The 25,901-nt window shown below is 41.6% G+C and overlaps 1 protein-coding gene across 1 annotated transcript in view; it reads right to left on the reverse strand.

Annotated features, from left to right (window-relative positions):
- The window catches only part of EBF2 (EBF transcription factor 2), a 204,677-nt gene that overhangs the window by 166,933 nt on the left and 11,843 nt on the right, over nucleotides 1–25,901 (reverse strand). Inside the window, exon 6 of the mRNA XM_004046802.5 lies at nucleotides 25,411–25,479. Coding sequence (XP_004046850.1) covers nucleotides 25,411–25,479 — 69 coding nt within the window. The remainder of the gene's footprint in view (nucleotides 1–25,410; nucleotides 25,480–25,901) is intronic.

Consider the following 25,901-nt stretch of genomic DNA (forward strand, 5'->3'; position numbering starts at 1 on the left):
ATCACTTTCCCGTACACTTGCAACTTTTGCACATGTGTGCACACACACACACACATACACACACACTACAGAGAAAGCAGCTCCCAATTACAGATATAAACTAGCCTGATATAACTTGAAAAGTATAGCAGGTTTCCCTAAAAAAAAAATAATAATTTTATCTCAGCATTTTTCCCGGAAAAAAGAAGACATCACTGCATAGTTTCCAAGTGAAATAGTTTTAAATGTCCTACATTTGGGCCGTTCACAGAGGCTAATATTTGAATCCACTTGGGAGACTCTGTCCCCAGTTCCAATGCAATCATCATGACCAGCAGGGCCTGGGAGATCTTCCAGGTCAATAATAGTTATCACCAACTGCATACAAGATGGACTTCAGCGATACACGGGTATGGGTCTATTTTTCCCAAGCAGTATTTACAGCACACAACCTCTTCTCGGCTATCAGTACAAGGCCAGTCCTCAGGAAGTCTATGGAAAAATCATAATATGCATTATGCCTGCATTCCCATATTTTCTCCTTTTCCTGCAGTTCCCTTCACATTTATTCTATTCTGCATTTGACCAATAATACTGAAAAACACATCCTGCCTTGATCACTGTGAGAAGCCTCAGCTGGGAAGGATCTGGTAAGGTCATGTTCCGTGCCCATTAAATAAATGTTTAAGTGGCTGTTTAAGAGCAAAATGTCAGCCTAGTGGTGCCACAGAGACACACAGTGGTTGGAACCCAAGGACTCCAAGATGTATTCAGCCCATCAACCTACTACGTTAACCACTAAAGTACTCACTGAGATCACTGTAATTAATAGGGAAAAATTCTTGATTGCAAAGTGCTAAGTGCAGTTAGAAGAATTAAGGCTTCCCATTTGATTTTTTCGCTTTGCCTGAAATTTTACTGCCAATATTAAATTAGCAGCGTTTTATCATCTTTGCTTTTTATATCCCAGGCCTTTGTTTCCTTAGAAACCAAACAGAAAGGAGGAAAAAAGTTACTCTGCATAGAAATACATAGTTAACTGTCCATGCCTAGAATAACCAAACTACTCTTACCCCTATTTATCAACCTCTCAAAAAAAAAAAAAAAAAAACGAAAGTAAAGCAGAAATAAAAACAACAACACATGCTATGTGTGTGTAAAATTGTAGGAAAAGTCGTTAAGCCAAAAAGTTTGTGGTATTTTATACAGCATGCTCCAAACTGAAAACAAAATTTTGATTGCTTATATATTCTGAAGTGTTTCCTGCCTACATATCCTCAGAAGTCCCAGGAGCTTTCGTGGACACATGGAAAATTTCAAGTTGAGCCATTTTTAAGTTATCCATGAGTAAAAGCGAAAAAAAAAAAAAAACACCATGGAGTGGGTGTTTGAGTTTGTCATAAAAGAGGAAAAAAGTTATTTTGCTCTTTCTTTCCTTTTCCTTGAATTACTTCACAATGGCTGAACATACTTTGCCTGAGTTTTCTCTTTTTTTCCCCCAGAAAGAAGAGAATCACCTTTGTGCTAAAGCCAAGTATAAACGTATTCAGCATGTTCTATACAAGTGAGCACCAGGGAATTCTTAAGGCAGATCTATGCGTAACCGTAAAACTAGCATTACCAGACACAAATCAGATCACACATCATAATGACAAATAACTGCAAGAATAAGAAAGCAAGTATGTGCTTAGTACTCATCAGCCAAAAAGAATTTGATGTATAAAATTATTTTGAATAATTATGCAAAAGGTAGATAGCCTTTACTGAAATGCAAACGCTGCAAAACGTGGGCAACTTGGGTATTGACTCTATTTTGCTTCTTCCAGCCATGATTCTCTAAGAAATACTGCCCGCAAATTAAAAGTATCCGAGATTCTTGGCAAACGGCATCCGTGTGGTATCTACTACATTATAGCGATCGCATGCCAATAACAGCTGGGCAGAGAAATTCTGGAATGTTTAAAGTAGAAGAGCTGAACAAGTTAAATAGAGGGTAGAAGAAAAAACTGTTTTGCAGGGAAACACCCCAGTTAGAAATTCAGTGACTGGCTTCATTTCATGAATCTCACATAAGTATCTGAGGAGACTGCTGACATCCTAAGCCAAGAAGAAAAACATGCATTTAAAGAACAAGGAGAGAAGCCAGGACATGGAATAATCATTTCACTGGACGCCCTCCACTTCAGATACCATTGGCTCGAACTCCTATTAAGAAGGAACGGAGAAAATTGATGAGAGATACTGCCTACCCAGGAAGGGAAGAAACTTTGCTTTTATAAATAAACCTGTCATGGAGATAGGCCACACATCAGAACGGAAAGTCGGGGGGAACAGAAAGAAAAGGAGCCTGAGGTCATGGAGTCCTCCTGTCTCCTATCTGGGCTGGTATAAAAGGGAAGGGGAAACCCAATATTAGCATTGTCTGGCCGTGGCATTTTTCCCCCTTCTCATAATATAACTTTGTGAATATGTTTAAGAGAGTGTCTGCTGTTATTGGTCTAATGAACTAACTCTGAAATCTGAGCTAAAGACAGCTCCCTAGTGGCTGCTCACTGCTCCACAGACCGAAAGGAAACTCCTTTCAGGGGCCCATCAGGGCGAACCACTGCTGACAGCTTGGAACGGCACAACACACAGATTTATTTCACAGACAGCCACAGACAGGAATTTAGCACCCTGTGCTGGCCTCCTGCTTAGTGGAGAAGGTGTTAAAATGCAACCATGCAGAGCTCTCCGTTGAACAAAACCCAGTAGCGGCTAATCAAGCGGTCACCCTTTCCCGGCAGAAAATACCCAGCGACGCGCAGCTGAGCACCGAGAGGAGCACAATCGTGACAGCTGCTTCTGGGCCGCCGTGCTGCAGCTTGAGAGCTGCCTCGGAAAGCTCTAAATATTTTGCATGACCTTTCAACTTACAAATTAATTGATTTATAAACAACGGCAAATGTTATTTATTTATTTATGACATCTTGGAATGCCTTCTTCCCTCGATACGAGGGCACCGCGCTGAGGGGAACATTCCCTGATGCCTGCAGATACATCAGACCCGAAGAGCGGCTCTTTCTGTCCTTCATCACCGAGCGTTCCATGAATGGATACTTGAAAGATATTGACAAACATGGGCACCGATATGTAGCTATTTACCTGCCTGCACTAGAAAAAGTCCATAAACATTATTATTTAAAGTGCATAAACTTTTGTTTTATATGCTTGCATATGTGTGCATACACACACACACACACACACACACACACAAACATCTCTAAGGTAGTCTTACCTACATCTTTGCAGCAAAAGTTAATAACTCCACTGCTTCGGACTCTAAGCAACAGCTCAGCAGTTGATCAGCTTAGCACTTTATGGATAAAGGCAAACCACATTTATCAAAGCAATTGAAATTGCATCCCGGTAACTTGGGGTTGTTCCCAAGGAAATTGCATACAGTTGGAAATATTGTTTATATTGATTATGTTGCTAATCTTGCTCTCACTCATACATGATACGATTTCTTATTTTTAGGTTGCGTTTGTGAAACAACTAACTTGTTCTAGTAAAAGAAAGCGATAGCAGTGACCAATCGTTTTCCTTTCATATTTTCTATGTGGGGAATATGCCTCTAGTTCCCTGGCTTTAAATTTCATTTTAAATAGCTTTAAATGCTGTCCTCACCTATTGGATTCCCAATAAACATTTCTCTTCAGGTGGCTTTTTTTTTCTCCCTGCCTCAACTTTCAAGTTTGCCAATAATAAATACTAATGACCAGGTATTCCTTCGGTCTGATGCTGTAACCAGGACCATGCCACAATGTCAAAGCCAGAGAGACATCAGCTAAAATGCGGATCTGCTTCCCAGAAGGTCTTTAGTAAACTGACACATAAGTAAACATGGGATGGTACCATTGACTAAAAGGACCCTGAGCAAGACCTGGAAATGTGTCTTTGCAAAATCAAGTCCTCATTCACTGCTACCGCTCTGTGGTGCCCCTCCCTGCTATGATTCTCCAACTGTCAGCAGTCTTAAGGGAGAATAGCATTTATTTGAACTTTTTTTTTTTAAAAAAAGCAACGTGTTATCATATTTCCAGGACACATGCACAGCCAGGAGCATGGTGACATCAATCATAAATGGATGCCCGGGCAAGCGTCCCCTCCTGGAATGCCTCCTCCTGAGTGGGTTAACCTTTTCCCACTTCACTGTGGTAACTTAACAAAGGGAGCCTTGAAAGACCCGAAGTATGAGAAAACTGAAGCAGGGAGAGAAACTTCATCACCTTAGGAAGCCAATCCATTTGTTCCTATTCTAAGACAGAAAGAAAGAATCATGCCCTGTTTATTTTTTCACTTCTTTGCAAGCATATCATTTCCCTAGATTTCCTGTGTCACAGATTTTTGTTAAAGGAACGAGATTTTGTTTTTGTCCTTAAAGTCCAAAGGTGGGTTGGGGGAGAAAAAGCCACAGGTAAAACATACGAGAGAGATTTTCCGTGGAAGGTTGCCTTTGCTTAGTATATATAAATATACATATTAAGGTTCATATCATACTAGTATAGGGAACATCGAAATAAATGTCCTTTATATGAAAATAGGGATTTTTAGGAATATTACACAAGGAAAAATGCAATCAAAAATAACTAACTTGAAATAGCTGGAGAAATATGCCTTAGCCCTAAATTAAAAATCATTTCAGTAATTCCTGATACATACTAAGCTCATTTCTCTATTCTCATTCTTGCCTTCTTCTTAGAGTGGGTATCTCCTATATAAAACAGGCCCTTTCATTTATACCAAGAGCATTTGCATTCCAAAATGAAATCTATTAAGACAAAGATGAAGTGTGTGCAGAGATGGGCAGATAAGGTTCTTAGCTTTTCGACTAATGGACAGAATTACCATTTTATGCATGTATGCATGCTCTGCCTCTAGACATTTTCCATATTTGCGGTGTTTGCCAGATTTCAAACAGGTGATCCTAGCAAGGCACACAGAAGAAGAAAATGCTGTCCCTGTCTCCTTGCTCACAGCATGTGCCATGTACACTCAGCAGGCCCATACCGTTGACCTTTTCTGCGAAGCATCAAACAAAGTCTTCCATGGTGCAGGCCTTCTGTTATCCATTCATTAAACAAATACTCATCGATACCTACTAGGTGTTATTCTAGATGCCAAGGATAAACAAAGATAAAAATCCCTGCCCACCTGTAGCAGAGTAGTGGGAGTTGGTGGGGGATTGGAAATATAGACAATCAACAAGTAAATGAGTCAAATATATGGCATCCTAGTTGATGAAGAGTGTTAGGAAGATAATTAAGTCGGGAAGGGGGTTAAGAAGTGCTGGTTTTGGGAGGAGTATCTCACTAAGGGGACATTAAAATCCAAAGGACATCTGACCCCAAACTTCACACTGAAATATACAGTTCCAGTTAATAGATGTGAATTAACTGAGGACGATGACGTCCCCATTAGTTTTTATCACTTCCATCACAGCCAGGGGCAAAACAGCTCTATTTCTTCCCATATTCCTTTAAGAGACTAGATCACACCTTGCCACACTCTTTCCTCCTGCTTCTCCCACTGACACTGCCCTCCTGAGTTCCTGTGGTCTTCCCAGTGGCTCCATCATCCCTTTAGCTAATACTTGCTGGGTGCCTGCTCTAAGTGGAGTGCATTGAAGAAGGAATATCAAGGCAGTGTGGAAGCACTTCTGCTATATCAGGCGGTTCTAATCATCTATCTTTTCCCTCCATCCTGCAAATCTCTCTTCTCTCCTTAATTAAGGCAGAAACATTCAGAGCATCCCAACTCAGTACTTGGAATTTTTCATTTCAGGTACCCCCAAATAGCAAATCGAGGTGCTCCAGTTATAACAATGTGGATTTCCTGGCTTTCTGATCCACACTACTCTCAAATCACATTTCCACCCACTATTAAAAAAAAAAATCAAGGCAAGACACAACAAGATGACTCCATGCAATCTTGTATCACAGGTAAAAGAAAACCTTGTCGATATGAAATCAGACAGTGTAAAATTCTCTCCCTGAGGAATCTGGCATTATTACATCCCCCATCAATCATGGCATTGTTTCTCCAACAACTGTATCAGAGGCAGCATCCGGATATTGCTGTAACACCTTCCCAAACCATCAGGCTCTTTCCTTCAAACCATGGAAGTCAGACACCACTACAGACAATACTGGGCCCACCAAAACCCAAGTTCTTCCAAAAGAGTCCAAAGCCCTCGTCTGTTTCCAACAATCATCAACTCTCAAAATTCCAGGACTTTTGTATTACGTGAAATGAAATTTGACTTCTACATTTATGAATAACCTATACCTACATGAGAAAACTCCATGAATTTGATAAGGCATATATGGAGAAATAATATATACACATTTTAATATATAATATTAATGAATGGCATATATTTTAAACCTTAACTTATCAAAGATTCACTTCTGGACACTCCACTTAATAACAGGCAACAGTTCCCTCCTGCTTATATTATAAATATAGGCATTGTTCCAAGTATCCAGGATATGTTAAAGAGATACACCAATGGATCTCGCAAAGCTTCTGCCCTCTGACTTTTATTATTAGTAGTAGTAGTAGTATTAGTATTATTTTGTTGGAGACTTTTTGGTTTTGTTTCTTCAGGTACTCCCAAGGTGGGTAAAAATTACAAAATCAAAGTTAAGTTTAAATATAAATACTGGCTGAATGTGAATTTGCCTTTTCTTTACTCCTTTGCACTATTAGGAAGAAAGCATTTATTTCTCTTTCTCTCAGAAACACAAGAATACTGAAAAGTTGACTTTGAGGGTTTCGATTTCGCTTAACATTTTCTCTTTGTCCTTGCCACTGATCACCCAAAGCAAGCAAGGAGAGGACCTTGTCATGATCCCAGCATAGAAAATGCCTGCAGTACATTCACCTTGTACACCTTATTTATAATCCTCTGTAAATTCGCCCAAAAGTCATGAACTACATAATACTAATTCTTATAGGCTGACATATTTCCCTGATCTTTCATGAGCCACATGGGGAAACAGTTTTCTCCTGATCTGAATGAAGAAGAAAAACAGTGATCCTAATCAACCATTTGCCCTTAGTGGCTTCCCTAAACAAATCTGGGAAAGCGCTTAAAGGCTTGGGAATAACCATGACCCTGCTTGATGCACTGTAATAACCCTACCTAATTATACTGATATAAAAACTAATTGGAAAGATAGCAAATGTCAGGGTAAGATGCAAATCGTAGGGTGTTAATTGCTGAACAGGTGCTGGAATAGAATTAAATGAGCATTCTGATTAAAAGAGTGGAGGAAACAAATGTGGACCCCCGATAGAAACTTGGCCATGTGACTTCTTAAGCGGTCCATTCCACCAGGAAAAGGTCATGGTGCTGTGACCTCTGTTTTGTGATGGGTAGGCCAAGAAAATAATAGTGACCACAGAAGAAAAAACAATCCAGCAACAATATCAACATGACTTCCAGAAGTCACTGCTAAGTTTGAGCCCCAGAGACATGCAGTGTGTCTTACGAGTTCATAGACACACAAATAAGCCTGGATAGAATTAAGAATGCATAAATCCTCACCTCTTCCCTGCCACAAGGGCATGCCCTTTCATCTCTAACCAGCAGTTTTCACATCCTCTCATCACCCCCACATTACTACCACAGTACTGAGTGCAACTAGGTGCTCGCTATGCATTTGTGGGTTGACCAAGTAGTTGATTAACTGAATCAACAGCCTTGTTTGCCTTCAATAACTTGGGATGGTATGAGAGTAAGAACATTCGGATAGGGCGACATGGAGATTAACTCTGAGGCTCCAACTGCTATAAGCCAGTCACTCTTGTTGCAAATGGTATAAATGATATTTATTAATGCTCTAGCAATCCAGACTTTAATCTACATACACAAAGGAGATTTCCTTTTTAGCCTGGTCTATAATGAAGGCTGCTTCTTCACAAACTCCTGGTGACTTGGTCAAGCCTTTGTCCAACCATCACTGCATTTCCTGACATGTGGCAAAGCCTAGGCCAATGAAGCCTACATTCTCAAGACAGAAGAGACCCTGAGGGCAGCAGCTTTAAGCAGATAGCAGCTCCTTAGCCCTGACCTGATGTGGTGCCTCCTCAGCACCACAATGCCCTCACCCCTGCTGCCACCTAAAGAAGCTCCACTCCAAAAAAGAAAAATGCTCTAGATCAAGGCCCTAATGTTTTTCCCAACACATCACCTCAAACAACCTAGAAAGGTTAAAATTATTTCATTCCCAGGTAGGATGCTAAAGTTTAAGTGTTCTTGTCTCCCAGTAGTTCACAGGTCTTTGAGATTTATGATGCCAGAAACCTAAACCAGCTCTTTAGTGCAGGGAGAAGGAGGTAACACAGTCTTACTCTATTCTACTGATTTTTCTCACTCCACTTCATCTGAGCATAGAGCAGCGATTCGTTCATTGCGCTCATTCCACTTGGGGCCTCTACCCAGAGTCTACCAATTGCACACCACTGTACCTCATCATATTTGGTTTTAGTGATATAGACCAGCAGGAGGCAGATATCAGCAAAGTTAATTCTTCTAACTCAGACCTATGTCTACTAAAATTGGATTGCGGAACTACTCAACCCAGTTGCATTCATTCATTCATTTATTCACACATTCATTCGTCTTTTAAAATTTAACCAACTTGGCCTCTACTTAGTGGGCCAAAGAAAATAATACAATGGTTACATTAGACAATACTCCAACTCAGCAATCCAATTTCAAAGTGCAGAGGAGGGCCTGAATGCTTTAAGAGGGAAATGTGGCTACAGGAGGCATGGGTGAGATTTCACCTTATTTATTTATGCTTTTATAAGGACACTGAGAATAATAATAAAACAGGATGGGAAAGAGAAAAATGTTGCTCCAGTAGAGAGATGGGTGGGTAGAACCTCCTCACTCTTTCCCTCCCTTCTTTTGATCTCAAGAAAACCTTGCTTTCTCTTGCTCACTCTCTCTTTAAGGAACAAAAATAAACTGTCTCCTGAGTAATAAAGTCAAGACACTTACCAGTGAAAATTGGTTAAGGTCATCACTTTTGAAGGTCAAATGAGTTTTAGACAAGATGTCATGTGGGATCACCATTCAGCACATTTAGTTAAATGGTTAAAAATAATAAAAAATAATGACAATAGTGGAGTTATATTTTTTAAAAGGCAGAAGTCAGAGAGAAAATGAGAGAACCAGATGTCTAGAAGGAATGCTGGGAAATGCTGAAGAGAAGGATTTCTCCCCCCACCCCAAACACAACCTTCCCCAAGGACCTTTCCAGACTCATTGTCAGTATCTAATGCCTGTACACTGTATATCTTTTACGTGTGTGTTTTGCCATGCAGTCCCCTTATTTTTTTTAAAAAAAGACTCAAAGGGAAAACTTTTTTTAAAGGATCACAATTCATGTTGACCTCAAAGTGAAGATTTTCCAGGTCCCTCATGTGCCCACCCTGTCTAAATACCCAAAAGACCCCAGAAGTTGTGTTGCTCTGTGACTAGATGGTAAGAGAAAGAGAGCAGCCTTACAGTCGGTTTGCCTGAAAATGATACCATTGATTTAAGTGAGATGCCACAATCTACCCAGTTTCCAGAGGAAGATCCCTGTTTTTGATAAAATAGACCATGAACAAGTCAGAGCAAAGGGGCTGTTCCTAGATGCAAATGAGCCCTCACAGGAGGTCTCTGGGGTCCCAAAACAAACGCAGAACCATGCTGACAGTTGGGTCTGAGTTCTAGGGCATGTTCTGTCCTCTTACAGGGCCATGTGGGCAGCCAGGCCTCATCCTTTTTATAGTCCGCTTGCTTTTACCAGCCACAGCATACCCATACAACCAAAAAATCTCCTGTGCCAAAGGATGCTTGGAAACTCCAGCAAGGCCACTGCAAGACTCAAGTTCCAAGTATTGCTCATTGCCAGTGACAATTAGAACAATCTGAAAATGTTCCTCCCAGAAAAATACACTCTTTTTTGTTGTAACAGGGGTGTAAATGCCAGCCAATCTCTTTTGGCACCTAGAGCTATAAGAAGTGGTTTCACTGTGCCACCTCTCGACAAAAACGCCCTCAATGAGCATCCTCCAAGGACTGGCTTTGAAAGGGGGTTTCGCGTATCAGGTTAATGCATGCACTTGGCACGGCCCAACTTTCGCACCAAGGCTCTGGGGTATGGGGTGATAAGAGCCAGGTTCTGTTTGTTAACGATAAGGCAATTATTTCTTTGGTACTTCATAGAAGGAAAAAAAAATCTTACAGCAAAGATTCAAACAAGGATCCCTAGGGAGACAACGGACCTCATAGGTTGGAAAAGTTTTTTTTTTTTCTCTCCCTTCGCAGGAGCAAACAAATGGCCCATTGAGAGCCACAGAACAGCCAAGGCTAAGTTACTGACAAGCACGCTGTCAGTTGGCTTCCCTAGAAGCTCTGGATAACTTAGGGAGTGGAAGATGGGAGCCAGAGGGAGGAGAGACAGAAAAAAAAGACAGACATAAAATGAGAGGAAAAGAAGAAGAGAAAAGGCTGCAAGTAGAAGGGAGCAGAGAGACTGTAAAGAAGTAAGAGAGAAACGGCCAGATGCGGTGGCTCATGCCTGTAATCCCAGCACTTTGGGAGGCCGAGGCAGGTGGATCACGAGGTCAGGAGATCGAGACCATCCTGGCTAACATGGTGAAACCCCATCTCTACTAAAAATAAAAATTAAAAAAAAAAAAAATTAGCCGGGCGTGGTGTCAGGTGTCTATAGTCCCAGCTACTCAGGAGGCTGAGGCAGAAGAATGGCATGAACCCGGGAGGCGGAGGTTGCAGTGAGCCAAGATTGTGCCACTGCACTCCAGCCTGGGTGACTGAGCAAGACTCCATCTCAAAAAAAAAAAAAAAAAAAAAGAAGTGAGAGAGAAACAAAGGGCTGCTGATGGAATAGAAAGAAAAAGAGCACCGTGTGCTGATGTGTAGTTGGTAGCACTTCTCATGCATTTGGAGTGTGAAGAGGTCCATGAACTTGGATAAACATTACATCTTATTTTCACTGACCCCCAACCAACATTTACCATTTCCTTCCATTTTAAATGTAAACAAGCCACATTAGTATTATGGGTCCATAGGATTCACTGGACCATCAATGGGATCCATGATAATAATAAAAAAAAAAAAAAAGGCAAAGAACCCCCAAACACTGGGAAGGTATTAGGCATCCTCTCACTTTGCAGGCAACATACTATTTCAGAGGATAGGTATGCACGATTTTCACTTTGGAAAGGAGAGGCTTTTATTTACTCCCTGGGTCAGGCTTTCTGCCTTCAGGCCAAGGTTTCTTAACTTTCCCTGGAATTATCCAGTGTGCAACAAGTTTAGGCATCAAATGCCAAGAAGCTTTTAGGAAGTATTTCTCAAGGTCATCCCATTTGATTAACAGCTAAGAGTTAGTTCCACAGCTTTAAGGGCCAGATCCAGCATGATAATTTTGCTCAGCTGGTTCCCACTGGGCCTGTAAAACTCAAAAAAAAAAAAAAAAGGTTGGCTTTGGCATCCCCAAGAAGCAGGTCTCTGAAGCCTCAATGTTAGTTTTCTACCAGGGAAAACGCTCTGAAGAGACCAAGATATTCCACAGACAGAATAGATCTCAATCCAAGCAATTGGACTTCTGCTTCTTCCTCGTTGTCCTTGGAATTACATCATAGAATCTTGGTTCCATGGCACTGCAAATCCCACAGTCAGGGTAGGCCAGCAGCCAGAATCCAACAGATCATTGGCCCCAGGACCTATAGGATCATCTGCTTGTTATGGCCCTGTACAGATGTGACTAGACAGCAGCTGAGCCCATGTACTCAGAAATTCCCACCTCTTGTTCTGACATCACAGGTCAGCCTGGTCAACTGATGGTGACCATGCAAACTCACCAACAGCTCTTTCTCTCCTGGTCTCTGGGTGCTTGGTTTCTGAGAGCAACTGGTCTGTCTCTGTTTCAGAAGTTTCTAAGCCAAAGCCATCTCCCACCCCAAGAGGCAGGGAGAACTTACACTGCAACTTGGAGCTACCTTTAAGCTGGATTCATTTGAAAATCTTCAGAATGGACATCATGCTCAAAACTGCCTGCTTTCCCAGGGGTTGAGAAGTGGGGAGGCACAGCTCCACCTTCTCTGCAGAGAAGGAATGTTTCTACCTGACAGGAAGAGTTCAGGGGGCTAGAAGGATAAGGTGTGCCCATGTGTAGGCAGGTGCCAACCATCAAAGGTGGAGCAGGTCAGGCACAGGATGGAGAAAGATAAGAAAGATGTGCCCCAACCCAAACCGCCCTTACTCAGGCTTTCCTCACTGTCTAGTTAATTTGCTTCCAGTCTCAGTGATGGGAATTAGACAAACGCTTTAAAAACTCAGAAGCCACCATAAAAATAGAAAATTACTGCTTCCTGTCATGACCAAATATTAAACACAGTGCACACCTAATGACTCTATCCCTCCCCGGGGAAGAAGCTTTATGAACAATAAAATCCCAGCAGACTTCCAGTGTTTGGGTTTGGAGGTCTCATTATGGGCTCGCTGATCCAATACAATTTACAAGCTCAATGGACGCCACTTGAAGTGAAAACCGCCAGCCCAGAGTTATAAATGGGACACCTACAGTGAAACCAGCATTTTATTCTTCATCGGGGAATGAAAAGAAGAAAGGGAGGTCTTTAGGAGAAAGGCACTGGGGTGCAAGTCGCTAAGAGAAATGTTTCTCATCGCCTGAGTAGGAATCAAGGTTAGACACCCACCAGAAATGCAGGGCAAGGGATAGAAAGCAAGGGAGGCCCAAAAACTGAAGGCAGGAAGAGGAAAGGTAAACAAAGGAAAAAGAAGGGGATGGAGACAGTGGTGTTGGATTAAAGACAAGTAAAGGAAGCAGGGGTGGGGTTAACTTTGCTGTCCCTTTTGCTATGTAGGTTGAATCTACACGACATCACATTTTCAAAGTCAGATTTTTTTTCTCCAGTTCTCTACATTATCCAGATACAGGTCTAAAGGGTGGTTACTCTTCATCCCGTGCCTTGCCAGCTGGAGGATAAAATGCATCAGCCACTCTACATTTGCTTGGGTAAGTATCGAGCGGACTGTTAGCGTTAAATCGAAGTAAAGTCTGGCTCTTGTTCAAGCGTCAGCCACAACCAAGAAGAGAGAGTGGAGCTTCTCCTTCACCTTTAACTCTGTGCAATTTATCACTCGAGCCTAAACAATCCCACATGTTTAAAGTGCTGGAGAAGGAGACTTGGAGAATGCTAAACAAAGGGTTTTAGGGAAGTCAGAATTAAAGTGCACAGGGGCTGGACAGTGGACACTAAGCAAAAACAATCCAGGGGAGGTGACAAGTCCATAAAGCAGGGTCTAGACAGACCATGAGACCAAGGCATTGAGAGGTGACAAAAAAGGAGGGAAGAGACTGAACATGAGGAGGGAGTCTGTGAGGAGAAACTGACAAAGAAGAGGGGAAAATGCTGATGGATCCCAATAATGCTTTCTGCTCACCTGTCTGCCTTTTAAGTGAATCTCCTATGTGTGAATCAGCTTCTGTATAGATCAGAAGGCAAAGGTTATGAGCCCCAGATAAAGATTTAAAAATCACTAAAATAAAGGAGCCATAGCATATGCTGATTGGGGCTGAAGTCAGTTATGGCCACACAACATCTCTCTTCCCCCTCCACACGTTGAGAAAGGGCCACTGCTTTCCAACTCCTCACATAAGAAACCAGGATTCAGATAGGTTTGCCAGATAAAATACAAGATGCTCAGTTAATTTTAAATTTCAAATAAACAATGAATTATTTTTCTGTGGAGGTATATCCCAAATATTGCATGGGACAAACTTATGCTGAAAAATGATTGTTTATCTGAAATGCAAATTTAACTTGGATATACATACTAAAAAAATCATTCATGTTTATCTGGTATTTATATTTAAGTAGCATCCTAGTTTTTACTTGCTAAATATGGCAACTCTAGATTCAATGAGAGGGAAGAATTGAATGAATGGATGAATGAATCAATGACAGAGGAGTAAGCAAACCGGTGCTGATGCCAAATTTTACTGTGGTTATTATCATACTACAAGAACAGCAGCCACTTTGAGTCCTCAGCTCACGTGTCAGAAATCTATTTCCTATGTGTATCTTCTGAAGTGAGAAAATACTTTTTGCATGTAAGAAACAGGCTCCACACAAAATCACTGATTATAGTAAAGTGAAATGCCATCAGTTTGCCCCAAGCCATGTGCTTGAAAGGTAATGAATCCTCAGACCTTCAGGAAATCCTCCAAGCCTTCAGTCCAGTTAGAAGCCTTGTAATTCAGCCACAATCTATTCTATGTGAATCCCACTGTTTCTCTTGTCCCTTTCCTTGCAGAGACCACCTCGATTTTGTTCTGGGAGCTGGAGACCTTGTCTCTTATCCCAACTGAGTCTTTGGCCAGCTACACAGCTCCCGAAATTGTTGATCTTCAATTGGGTTTTCTACTCTGTAATGTGGGATAACATTTCCAGTCTGTAGCTAAAATGAGTTGTGCACGTCGTTTTCAATTAATTAGAAAAATGTCCTGTACAATTGTGCATAAAGCACCAAAACAGCTCACCATTTATCTCCAGAGAGACCCACACCTTGGGGCTTTTTTGGAGGGGCTACATGGAAATAGCAGCATTCAGAGACACAATAGCCCCAGCCCTCATCTCACTGCCATCTTGTGAGTTCTCTGTTTTAAAAGTCCTGGCTACTTAGGGGCTTTTTAAGGTACTAGTCCCAAAGTGTTTGTTCCATCTCTGCAAATTCCTCCATTTCTGTCATCACATCCATGGAGTTAGGAATTTCTCCCCTTATTTCCCTCTCAAAGGCTCTTGTTAAATGGGGGCAGCTGCTGCATTTCTCACCAGCTCCAGCTCCTTGGTGGTCTCGAGGGGACCAGGAAAGTTTGCCTTCACTGGAAATTTTGAGGTTACAACAAAACTTCTTGGAGGACAACCATTTCATCAATGAGCCAGTCCAGACTGATGAAATGCTGACTCCTTATAGGCTTTGGTCTAGGCTGGCTGACAAGCTTGGAGCCTCTCATCACTCAGCTACTTCTCTTTCTGATCAAATGTCCCCTCCAGTTGCAACTCTAGGTCAATGTGTAGAAGACAGCAACAAAGAACAATTCTTACAAGATTCTAATTCGCAAACAAATCATCTAGTCAATCCCTAGTGGGTAGAATCCTAAATCTGTGAATCATCTGTGGATAACTTCCTTCTCTCCTTGGTATATAGGTCTCATTTCCCAACCATTTGGCATGCCAGTCTCTTAGCTGGGTCAAAAATAGGCCCAAAGAACTTATCCAGCCCTGTTCACTCCAATAGAAGAAGAAAGATAATAACTGGCAGTTTTGGGAGGTCCTCTTTGGATAAATATATAGTCTTATCCTAATCTTTCCCAGGCTCCACGACCTTTGTTCCTCCTAAAGCCAGCTGGATAAGTTTGCAAAGAGATGTCTTTTCTAAAAACAAATACCTACTTCTTATTTCCAGCACAGCACAATTTTAGAGTACTGTGCTTCTGCTCCTTGACCCATCCACTTCCTAGCAAATCTGCTATTTAATCACATCACACAATTTCATAAGGAAGAAGCTGGAAGCTGAAGCATGGCATCATCTGTTCTAATAACCATGTCCATCCAGTTGGTCCTCTGATTTTCACTGGGAATTGATCCAGAGGTCTTGGGCAAGCACTTTGAATGAGAGAATGCTAGTCATGGTGAGTTGGTTTTCGTCTTTCTCCCTCTTTTCTAAAGAATTACTTATAAATGGTTTGGATTCTGGCCTGAGTTTCTGCTTTCTCACAAACATCCAGGCTACTAAAAAATTCACAGATTGCCAGATGGTATAACAGCAGTTCCCTGCAATGAATCTGAGCTTCCCAGTGAACAAAGAAGACACGTACTCATGGGGACAAGCGGCAACATCGGCAAAAGCTTTGGAGTGGTGAGTGTGCTGGGGGACGGGAAGCAGGGTGTGAAGAGGTGAGAAAAAGGACCTTTCCCTCCAGTGGCTGATACCAGAGTATCTGGCAGGGAAAAAACTTTCTAGCAGGTTCCCCTACTTCCATTCTCTGTGTTCCAATCCATCCTCAAAGTTCTGTCTCCAAAATACCAGCCTGATCATGAAATGGCACAACTCAAAATCCTTCTACATCTTCCATCACTAACAAAGTAATGTCAAAATACTTTTGTATGGGCATGTAAAGTCCTCCAAAATCTGGGCCCAAATAATCTCTCCAACTTCTCTTACTGTCTCTCGTCACATGTACCCAAGTACCTCTAAAACTATGTGCAGGTTTAGGAAATTCTTTCCTTTCCAGGTGCCTTTTCCAACACACTTTCTTCCTAGAAGGCCATTCTGCCCCAATTTGTAAATATTCGAGGTATAGCCATCACCCCACCTATCTCTGCCATGATGGAAATTATCTCCGCACTTCAGATCTTCCAGAGTGCTTATCCTTTTATCTCTTTTATGGTACTTTTTGCATTTTGCATAGCATCCTAGTCATATCTACACATCCTTTGTTTTTCCACATAAACTCCAAGCTCTTAATGGGAAAGCCTTCTGTTTACTCAATCTTATTATCCCTAAGACCCCATGCAAGGTCCATGACATAATAGGCCCTTGATAAATATTTACTAAATATAAGTAAGAATTTTATTCTGCTTTACAACCCTAGATATCTGTTCTTGGGCCTGTTCTGTACCTATCTGCCACTGGACATAAGATCGCTAAGAGGTTGTAGAATGCAGGAAGTCACAGGAATGGTCCTATATGAACTGGCAATAGACTCAATCACCCAAACTCTTCAATGCTTGGCAGTCAGAGATTAATCTGTGAATTAATATCTATGGAGTGTCTGTAGCATCCAAGCCACTACAAAGATGCAATGTGAGATACAGGATAATTGCCCTGACTTTTTTTAAAGCATCTGTTGTATCATGCACTATGTGGGCACCTTACATTAATGTATTTAGCACAAGAACTTAAGGGGAGAGGTATTATTAACACCATCACACAGCTAATAAATATTGGCATCAAGATTTAAATGCCATGTGATGTCTGATATCTAAGAATTATAATACAATTGGAAATGTAAAGCAAGCACGAAATAGGTAAAATAAATAAATAATGCCCATACCCCTGAACAAGACTAAGAATTTGTGATAAATGTCAAGGGAAAAGATTTTCACTACAAGAATTAATATCTTTGAGGAAGTAGAATCTGAACTAGGTCTTGAAAAAGGGATAGGATTTATATTGGCAGAGTGCTTGTGGTGGGTATTCCAGGTGGAAATAGTGTATACAAAGGGAGAAAAGAGGAAAAATTCAAGATCTGTGTTCCGGACAGGGGGATTCACAGAGAAAGAAAGGATGGGATTCGAATGTTGGGACCCAGGTACCATCCATTGACCTAGTCTTTGGAGCGCTTTTTGTATTTTGTGAATACGTATTTTTTGTGCGCTTATTTACGCTGTATGCTCCATGAGAGCGGGAACCATGCCTATTGTATTCCCTGCTGATCTCTCACTGCCATTCACCAATATTTTTTGCTTGATGACTGAATAACATAAGGACTTAGCAAGTGAATGAATGATGGAACGAGCCCATTTATACACGAGTAAGCTAGTTTGCATCAAATCCTAAAACTCCAGTGTCAGGAAGCTGGCCAGGCAAGCAGAATAAGTGTAATTCTTAAATACTAACCCAATTACATGAGTGAACTTTCCAGCACCACCTCTGCAATCATGAGGAGGAGAGTCATTTTCTCAAACAAAATTTTGTTTCTTTTTTACCACTTGGCTCCACTGTCCTCCAATGAAGAGCTTCAATCCATAGGGACACTTTTTCCCAGCTGCAGAGTCCTTTATCTTACCTGTAATTCCCTGAAATGGCCAAGAAACTAACAAAGGTTTTGCTAGGAAACAACGAAATGAGATCATGAAAGAATGATGCATTCACATTGGATAGATAATCTGTGGTTTTTATTGAGAAAATCTAAACCCTCCCTGAGAGAATGAAATTTTCACTTAAAAAAAAAATACATTGAGTGCAGCAGCCCACACCAGTAATAACAACACTGTGGAAGCCTGAGGTAGTAGGATAGTTTGAGGCCAGGAATTCCTGAGAACAAACTGGGCACAGAGTGAGACCCTGTCTCTACAAAAAAATAAAATTTAAAAGATAGCCCGGCATAGTGGCACAACTGTAGTCCCAGATACTTGGGAGGATGAGGCGGGAGGATCACTTAAGCCCAGGAGTTTGAGATTGCAGTGGGCTATGATTGCACCACTGCATTCCAACCTGGGCAACAGAGCAAGACCCTGTCTCAAAAAGAAATTTTTTTTAATAGCCTGGGGCCAGGTTTCTGTGGGCTCTTCACAGTACTGGGTTCTCCCATACTGGAGATGAAGAGTCTGGACAGAGAAGACATATATATTAATAACTGGTAAATTATTGAGGAGCAGGGATGAATTAGCACACCTGACCCCCAAACTTGAGGCCTCAGCAAGAATCAGAGAAAGTAGAATTGGAAGGTAATGTATTAGTCACCCATGAACACAAGGCACTTCATTTTACAAATAGGGGAACTGAGTCACAGAGAGGAGGCTCTTGACCTCTGTAACATTAGATAGCTAACTAGTGAAATGTTCTTGGGCCCAACACAGGTCTTCTGGTCCTAATCCGAGGCCCTTTTTGCTGCACTGCACTATCCACTCCTCAGTCACACCGAGGACGGACATTCTGTCAAATCTGTCACACAGTTGAATGTGACTCACACAATCTCAAGTTAAATGCTACTTCAGGGGCCAACAGCACCCACTCCTTCCACAATAACAGATTCCCCCTCCAGTGTTCTTATCAGTTCTTCCAGATCACACCCACCAGGCCCTTCCATCTTCACAGCTCTTAACTCTGCAGTTTTTCTTCCTATTACACCAAAATCTTTCTCTCTGTAATTTCTACCTATTGACTAAATTCCAGTTTCACAAGCAAACTGGCTATGTGACCTTGGCTGAGTTACATAACTCCTTCAAACTTGAGACTTTTATCAACCATTGAGAATTAAGATGATTTTACTAGCACAAATGTCATAGCACAATGCCCAACATACAATAAGTGCCAATTAACTGTTAGATAAATGTTATTATTGGTTTTATCTATCCTTCTCAGAGCCAGAAATCTTCACTCAGGAGATAACACTACTGATATATCTGGTTTACCCATTTCCGAGGAATGGGAGGTAATGGTCACCTTGCAGACATAGGTCACCTTGTAGATATAAATCTCACCTGCAGCTCAACTCCAACTACTACCCAAATTCTATCTCTACCATGATTCTCTAAAAGTTTCCATCCCACAAATCGCACTTCACTGGAGTTAAGAAATACACTTGAGAGACAGAAAGAACAAGTACGGCCCAGAGGAAAGTAGATCCAAACATATGCTTCAGTAGAACAAGTTACTTCATGAGGCAGAGAAAGGCGGGAAGAGACTGTGTTAGACAGCAGGAGAAGGGCCAATGACAAGCCTGGACCAGAGGTGAGACCAGCAGATGACAATGCCCACACCAAGATTGTGGAAGAAGAAAACAAGAGTCACACCCATCAGGATGACTACTATCAAAAAAATAAAATCAAATAAAATATAAACAAGGATTGGTAAGGATGTGGAGAAGTTGGAAGCCTTGCTTGTGCTTATGTACAATATGGAAGAACAATAAGGAACTTCCATATTGTTTTCTACAGCAACTGTACTATTTTACATTGGCAGCAATGTAAAATAGCAGTAGCATTTTACGCTGGTGGCAATGCAAAATGGTACAGTTGCTATAGAAAACAATATGGAAGTTCCTTTTAAAAATGAAAATGTAATTACCATCTAGTCCAGCAATTCCACTTCTGGGTATGTTCCCCAAAGAATTGAAAGCAGAGACTCAAACAGGTACTCATATACTCATGTCCACAGCAACATTATTTCCAGTAGCCAAAAGGTCAAAGCAACCCATTGCCAGATGAATATACAAACAAAATGTGGTTCATCCATACAACGGAATATCATTTGGCCTTTAAAAGAAAGGATATTCTGACACATGCTACAACATGGAGAGTCCTTGAGGTGATGCTAAGTGAAATAAGCCAGAAACAAAAAGATAAATACTACCTGGTTCCATTTACGTGAGGTGTCTAGAGTAGTCAACTTCATAGAGACATTAAATACAATGGTGGTTTCCATGTGCTTGTAGGGGTAGGAGACGGGTAGTGGGGAATTGTTCAGTGAGTACAGAGTTTTAGTTTTGCAAGATGAAAAGAGTTATATAAATGAATGGTGGTGATAGTTGCACAACAATGTGGATGTATTTCATGCCACCGAACTACACACTTAAAATGGCTAAGATGGTAAATTTTATATGTATTTTACCACAATTAATTTTAAAAAAAAGAAAATGGTGTCAGGAGAACCCTTCATGGGCAAATAAACTTCAGTTTATTCAGATCTTTTTGAATAAACCTTTTGAATGAAGGTCATTCTGTTGTTTGTTTGGTTTCTCAAGAAAGAAAATAAACAAAAACACATCAACACTTCAAATGGTCCTCCTGGGAACAGAGCTCAGAAATATATGAGACCAACGTCCAGGGACAAAAGACTGGGATATTTAGCGTGTGAGAAATAGGTTGGACCTCCTCTTTATTTATTTACTAGAAAATACCCTACCAGTACGCACATGGGTAGCCTACGAAGATTCAAAATAAATTATTGCCCTCTCTATCCATCTGACTTTTTATGGGGCTGACAAGGACAGGAACAATAGGGACTCATCTTCCTTCTCCCACATTAGTCAGACTGTCCCTAAAGTCCTCTTCTCACAGATCACCAGATTATCCTGAGCCCCCCAGAGGCTCACTGGATCGTCAGAGAACCTGCCAGATAGAGAAGAGAGTTTGAAAAGAACACAGCCCATAACAACCAAGTTTGAATTAGAGCTTCCCTCTAAAACACAAATGCAAATCCATTTGAGCCTTTTATTTTTATTTACCACACAGGCCTTTATAGACAAGAGCTCAGCTGAAGGCCACAGTAAGAATGATGTTTCATTAGTGTTTCTGTTTTGTTCTGTTCTGTTTTGTGGTTTTTTCCCCTGATGGGGACTTTGGATTTCTACACTAAAAATTAATCAGGAGACCCTTGATTCAGCAGCAAGTCCTGCTAGGCTGTGTTTTGGTCTAGCCTTTTGGAGAGGGGCATAGTTGCCCAAGAATTCACAAAAGCATACTGAACAGAAAAATGAAAATAGAAAATAAATTTATGTTTCTAGAGAGATTAAGGCAGGGAGTAATTTAGTATTGGGGGAAAAAACTCCAACTCTGGGGCTAAGTCTTGAGAAGTGGAGAACTAAGTCCTTAATGGAGGATCTCCTATTGTAAACTCCAGTGGTTTTCAATTAAAGGGCCACAAAGTAGTGAAAGCGATTTTTCATATTTCAAGCAGCCTATTAGAAACAGAAGATCTGCTGGGATATGGTCACATGGACTCACCAGAAAGCCAAGTTGTTTTGTGTTTGAGCTGGAAGTCTCCCAAGTCAGTGTGGTAACACTGGTTATCTCATCCCAATCAAAAACTCTTAATTGGCCATTGATGGTATCAAGGGCATTTCTGAGAGGAGAAGTTTTTCCTTCCCATTTTGTTATAAGTTTTTGATTAATAAAAATGGAATTATAGCTGCATTATTATTTGTCCATAGCAGTTTGGAAGGCAAAGTCCTGCAAAACCCTGTGTTCACCAAGGAAGAAGCTTAAGGGGTCCTTGGTGGTGAAAAGTTGGGGAACCATCCTCTCCCTCTCCCTGGAACATGCACATTTCAAGGGAATAAACAGACTTCTTCTGAGCCAGAGTGGAGCGTGCCTGTTGTGTGAGAAAACGCAAAGACAGACAGTGTAAATTAACTGCATCTGGTAAGGTTAGGTGAGAAGGGGGAGGAGATAATTAGTTGGCATTATAGGAACAAGGACAAGGAACAGAGTTCTATATTTACACAGAGGAAATCCAAAATAGACTACATTGCACCCATCTGGGGCTTGTGAGGGAACTCACGGAGTTGGCAGATGGACGCAGAGACCAGAAGCAAGGCTGATCCAAACCCCTGGATACCGTAAGCACCATTCCCACCTTCAACAAATGGAAACCTGACTTTATGCCCTTTTTTTTTTCTTTTCTTTTCTGAGACAGGTCTCCCTCTGTCATCCAGGCTGGAATATAGTGGCACGATCACAGTTCTCTGCAGCCTCCACCTCCTGGGCCCAAGTGATCCTCCTACCTCAGCCTCCTGAGTATCTAGGGCCACAGGTGTGCACCACCACACCTGGCTAGCTTTTTTAGTTTTTGTAGAGATGGGATCCCACTATGGTGCTCAGGTTGCTTCATGCCATTTTACTTCTGAAAATGAAGGCAAGAAGGCTAAGGTAAACCCGAAAGACATTCAGGAGTGATGAGACAAGGTTTCAGTGAGAGAACTCTTATCTTAAAACAAAAGCCCTTCCTGTGTCCATGTGTTCTCATTGTTCAATTCCCACCTATGAGTGAGAACATGCAGTGTTTCGTTTTTTGTCCTTGCAATAGTTTGCTGAGAATGATGGTTTCCAGCTTCATCCATGTCCCTACAAAGGACATGAACTCATCATACAGGAAGGGGAACATGACACACCGGGGACTGTTGTGGGGTCGGGGAAGGGGGGAGGGAGAGCATTAGGAGATATACCTAATGTTAAATGATGAATTAATGGGTGCAGCACATGTATATGTATACATGGCACATGTAACAAACCTGCACGTTGTGCACATGTACCCTAAAATTTAAATTTAAAAAAAAAGCCCTACAATAAGCAAGCCAAACAAATGGATCTGTTTATATTAAGGTGGGCTCACTTAAAACCTGATACTGGACAATTTACAGTACCCTTTGGTATGTATGTTTCCATGTGTAGACATGCAACATTTTGGAAGTAACGCACATTTCAAGTGAGGCAGAGACATCACTGGGCTATTTTATTGCGCATAGGATAGTAAAAATAAATGCCACAGTCACATAAAACTCATAATCTGCAGCCAAGATACGATTTCCACTTTCTCAGAAGAATTTAAAGCATGCTAGCACAAACTATGAAGGCGCCTAATATGAAAATCTTTTCTTTCTACAGACGCAAAGATACTTTCTTTTGTACTTGTAATATGTGTATTACATAGGAAGAAAACATGAGCATATTCAACTTTATCGGTGAATGTAGTGAGATGTAGTTCTTTAAAGTAAGAGCTCCTGCTTAGTGCAGAGCCATTAAGGTGTGTACTTATGAGAAGCAAGGTGCAGGTGAGTGTTTACAGATTTGCAAACATTTCTAAAGCTGGTTTACAGGGTGTTTATTACGAAAAAGGATGTAACAGTCATGAGGTTAGAGTACCTTCTTAAAAGAGAAGCTAAAGATAGTGGAAAAGACTAGATCAAGATTAGTGAGCTCAATCCACAGGCCGGAAAGGACAGGGTCTAGGCTGCTCTCATATGCATCCAGTCTCCCAGAGAATCCCTGGGAAACACAGAAATGAACAGATCCAACTCATCAGTTAGGACAGAAAAAGTGCTGGGAGAATGAGGTTGTGGCCATGGAGAGAAGCACAGTCTGGAAGTAAGGACAGCTCTGCTGTGTTCCTTTTTTTTTTTTTTTTTTTTTTTTTTGAGACAGAGTCTCACTGTCTCTCTCTGTCGCCCGGTCTGGAGTGCAGTGGCGTGATCTTGGCTCACTGCAATCTGTGCCTCCTGGGTTCAAGCGATTCTCCTGCCTCAGCCTCCCAAGTAGCTGGGATTACAGGCATGTGCCACCATGCCTGACTAATTTTTGTATTTTTAGTAAAGACTGGGGTCCACTATATTGACCAGGCTGGTCGCAAACCCCCGACCTCAAGTGATCTGCCCACCTCGGTCTCCCTAAGTGCTGGGATTACAGGCGTGAGTTACGGCACCCAGCCTGGAAGTAAGGACAGCTGTGTTCTAATGCCAGCTCTGCCCAACCAGCTGCACAACCACGGGCAAGTCATGCCACCGCTCAGGGTTCAGATTTTTCAGCTAGATGAGGAAAATGACTGACTCCAAAGAGTCCTTGCAACTCTATATATTTAAGCTTCTCTGTACTTTCAAAAAGACCAGAGCAACCCCAATAGCTCCCTAAAACGCAGCTCACTGGAACCTTCTAAAATGGCAAAGACACTATACACATCCAACAAACATTTTATATTTGCCCATCATCCTCTTCAAGCATCTCAGAGAACACTGCAAAGCTGCCATTGATATTTCAGTAGCCTCTTGAAGCCTACAGCAGTGACTGTACCCCCTAACCCACCATTATATTATTGAAGAACAAAGATGCTGAGTACTTTGTCCAAGATCAGAAGCTAGGACAAGATCAGAATTCCAGCCTCCTCAGTTCCTAGGCTATGCTATACTTTCCACGAAGAAACCAAGCTGGCTTTCTGGGAAGAATGCCAGAGGTTCCATTCTCCCAACTGAGAATTCATTGGAATATTGGAATAACAACTTTGGAGACTGTGGTCTCTCCAATCCATTTCAGGACCTGGCTAGAAATGTGAAAACCCAAAGAAAGAAGCAATAGGGAATTATTCCGTTTTTTAACGAAAGAGAAAAAAATTAGGGATGGGAATATGGGGTTTCTTAAAAATTACATGATTTCTGGAAGTTAATTTGGTATTTCTTCATTGGTTTGTAAGTTCTGTTTCCAATCACAAAAAACAGACAGCTGAGGATGCCTAAATCACATTTCAGTGAATTAGTGTCTTGTCCCAAAGAATCTTTCCCATTCTGAATATAACATAGAACACAGAATGCAATCCTCCATGGTAGAAAGGAATCTCCCTGAACACAGCAGAGAGCTTGCCATAATCCCCTAAACCATAATCTGAATTGATAATCTTCCAGCCAAGCAGCAATCATCGAGAATAATAAAGTGGGTGCCACTTAACTTGGGGCACATTGCTTCTTCTAGAAAACTGATTGAGACCATACCCTGCCCGAAAGGAGAGGTGCCATTGCTTATATCCTGCACATACTACTTATTAGGCTGAAGCTGGTGCACCTGGAAAAGACTCCACCACAGATTTAGAGACACGTGTTCCAAAGGAAGATTCTGGCTTCTTCCAAGAAAGGCCAGCATGAGGAGGCCTTTGTTGGATGAGCTTAGTGAGTTGAAATAACATGAAACCAACTTGACAGCAAAGCTCCATGGATCAGTACTCAGAGTTGAGGTTCATGAAGAAAAGGAACCAAAAATGATTGAAAAATCACTTTTTCCCCCTACCTGTCAATTATGACTGGGTCCGATGGAGTCTCATTTCGGTTTCCACAGCTTTTCTTTTCGCAGCATCGACTGTAGATTGGGAAGGAACCAAGAGTGAAAGAAATTCATTAAATCAAGAAAATGCAATGAGCACATGACAAGAACATTTTTCCCCCCAGACAGAGTCTGGCTCTGTCACCAGGCTGTAGTACAATGGCTTGATGCCTCCTTCTTGGCTCACCGCAACCTCTGCCTCCTGGGTTCAAGCAATTCTCCTGCCTCAGCCTCCTGACTAACTGGGACTACAGGTGTGTGCCACCGCTCCCAGCTAATTTTTGTATTTTTACTAAAGATGGGTTGTTACCATGTTGGCCAGGCTGGTCTTAAACTCCTGACCTCAGGTGATCTGCCCACCTCGGCCTCCCAAAGTGCTGGGATTACTGGCATGAGCTGTAGTGCCTGGCCACAAGAACATTCATCTTTGTGAATCTGTCTTGGAGGGAAACAACACA

This window comes from Gorilla gorilla, chromosome 7, assembly GCF_029281585.2.
Source record: "Gorilla gorilla gorilla isolate KB3781 chromosome 7, NHGRI_mGorGor1-v2.1_pri, whole genome shotgun sequence".
Lineage (NCBI taxonomy): Eukaryota > Metazoa > Chordata > Mammalia > Primates > Hominidae > Gorilla > Gorilla gorilla.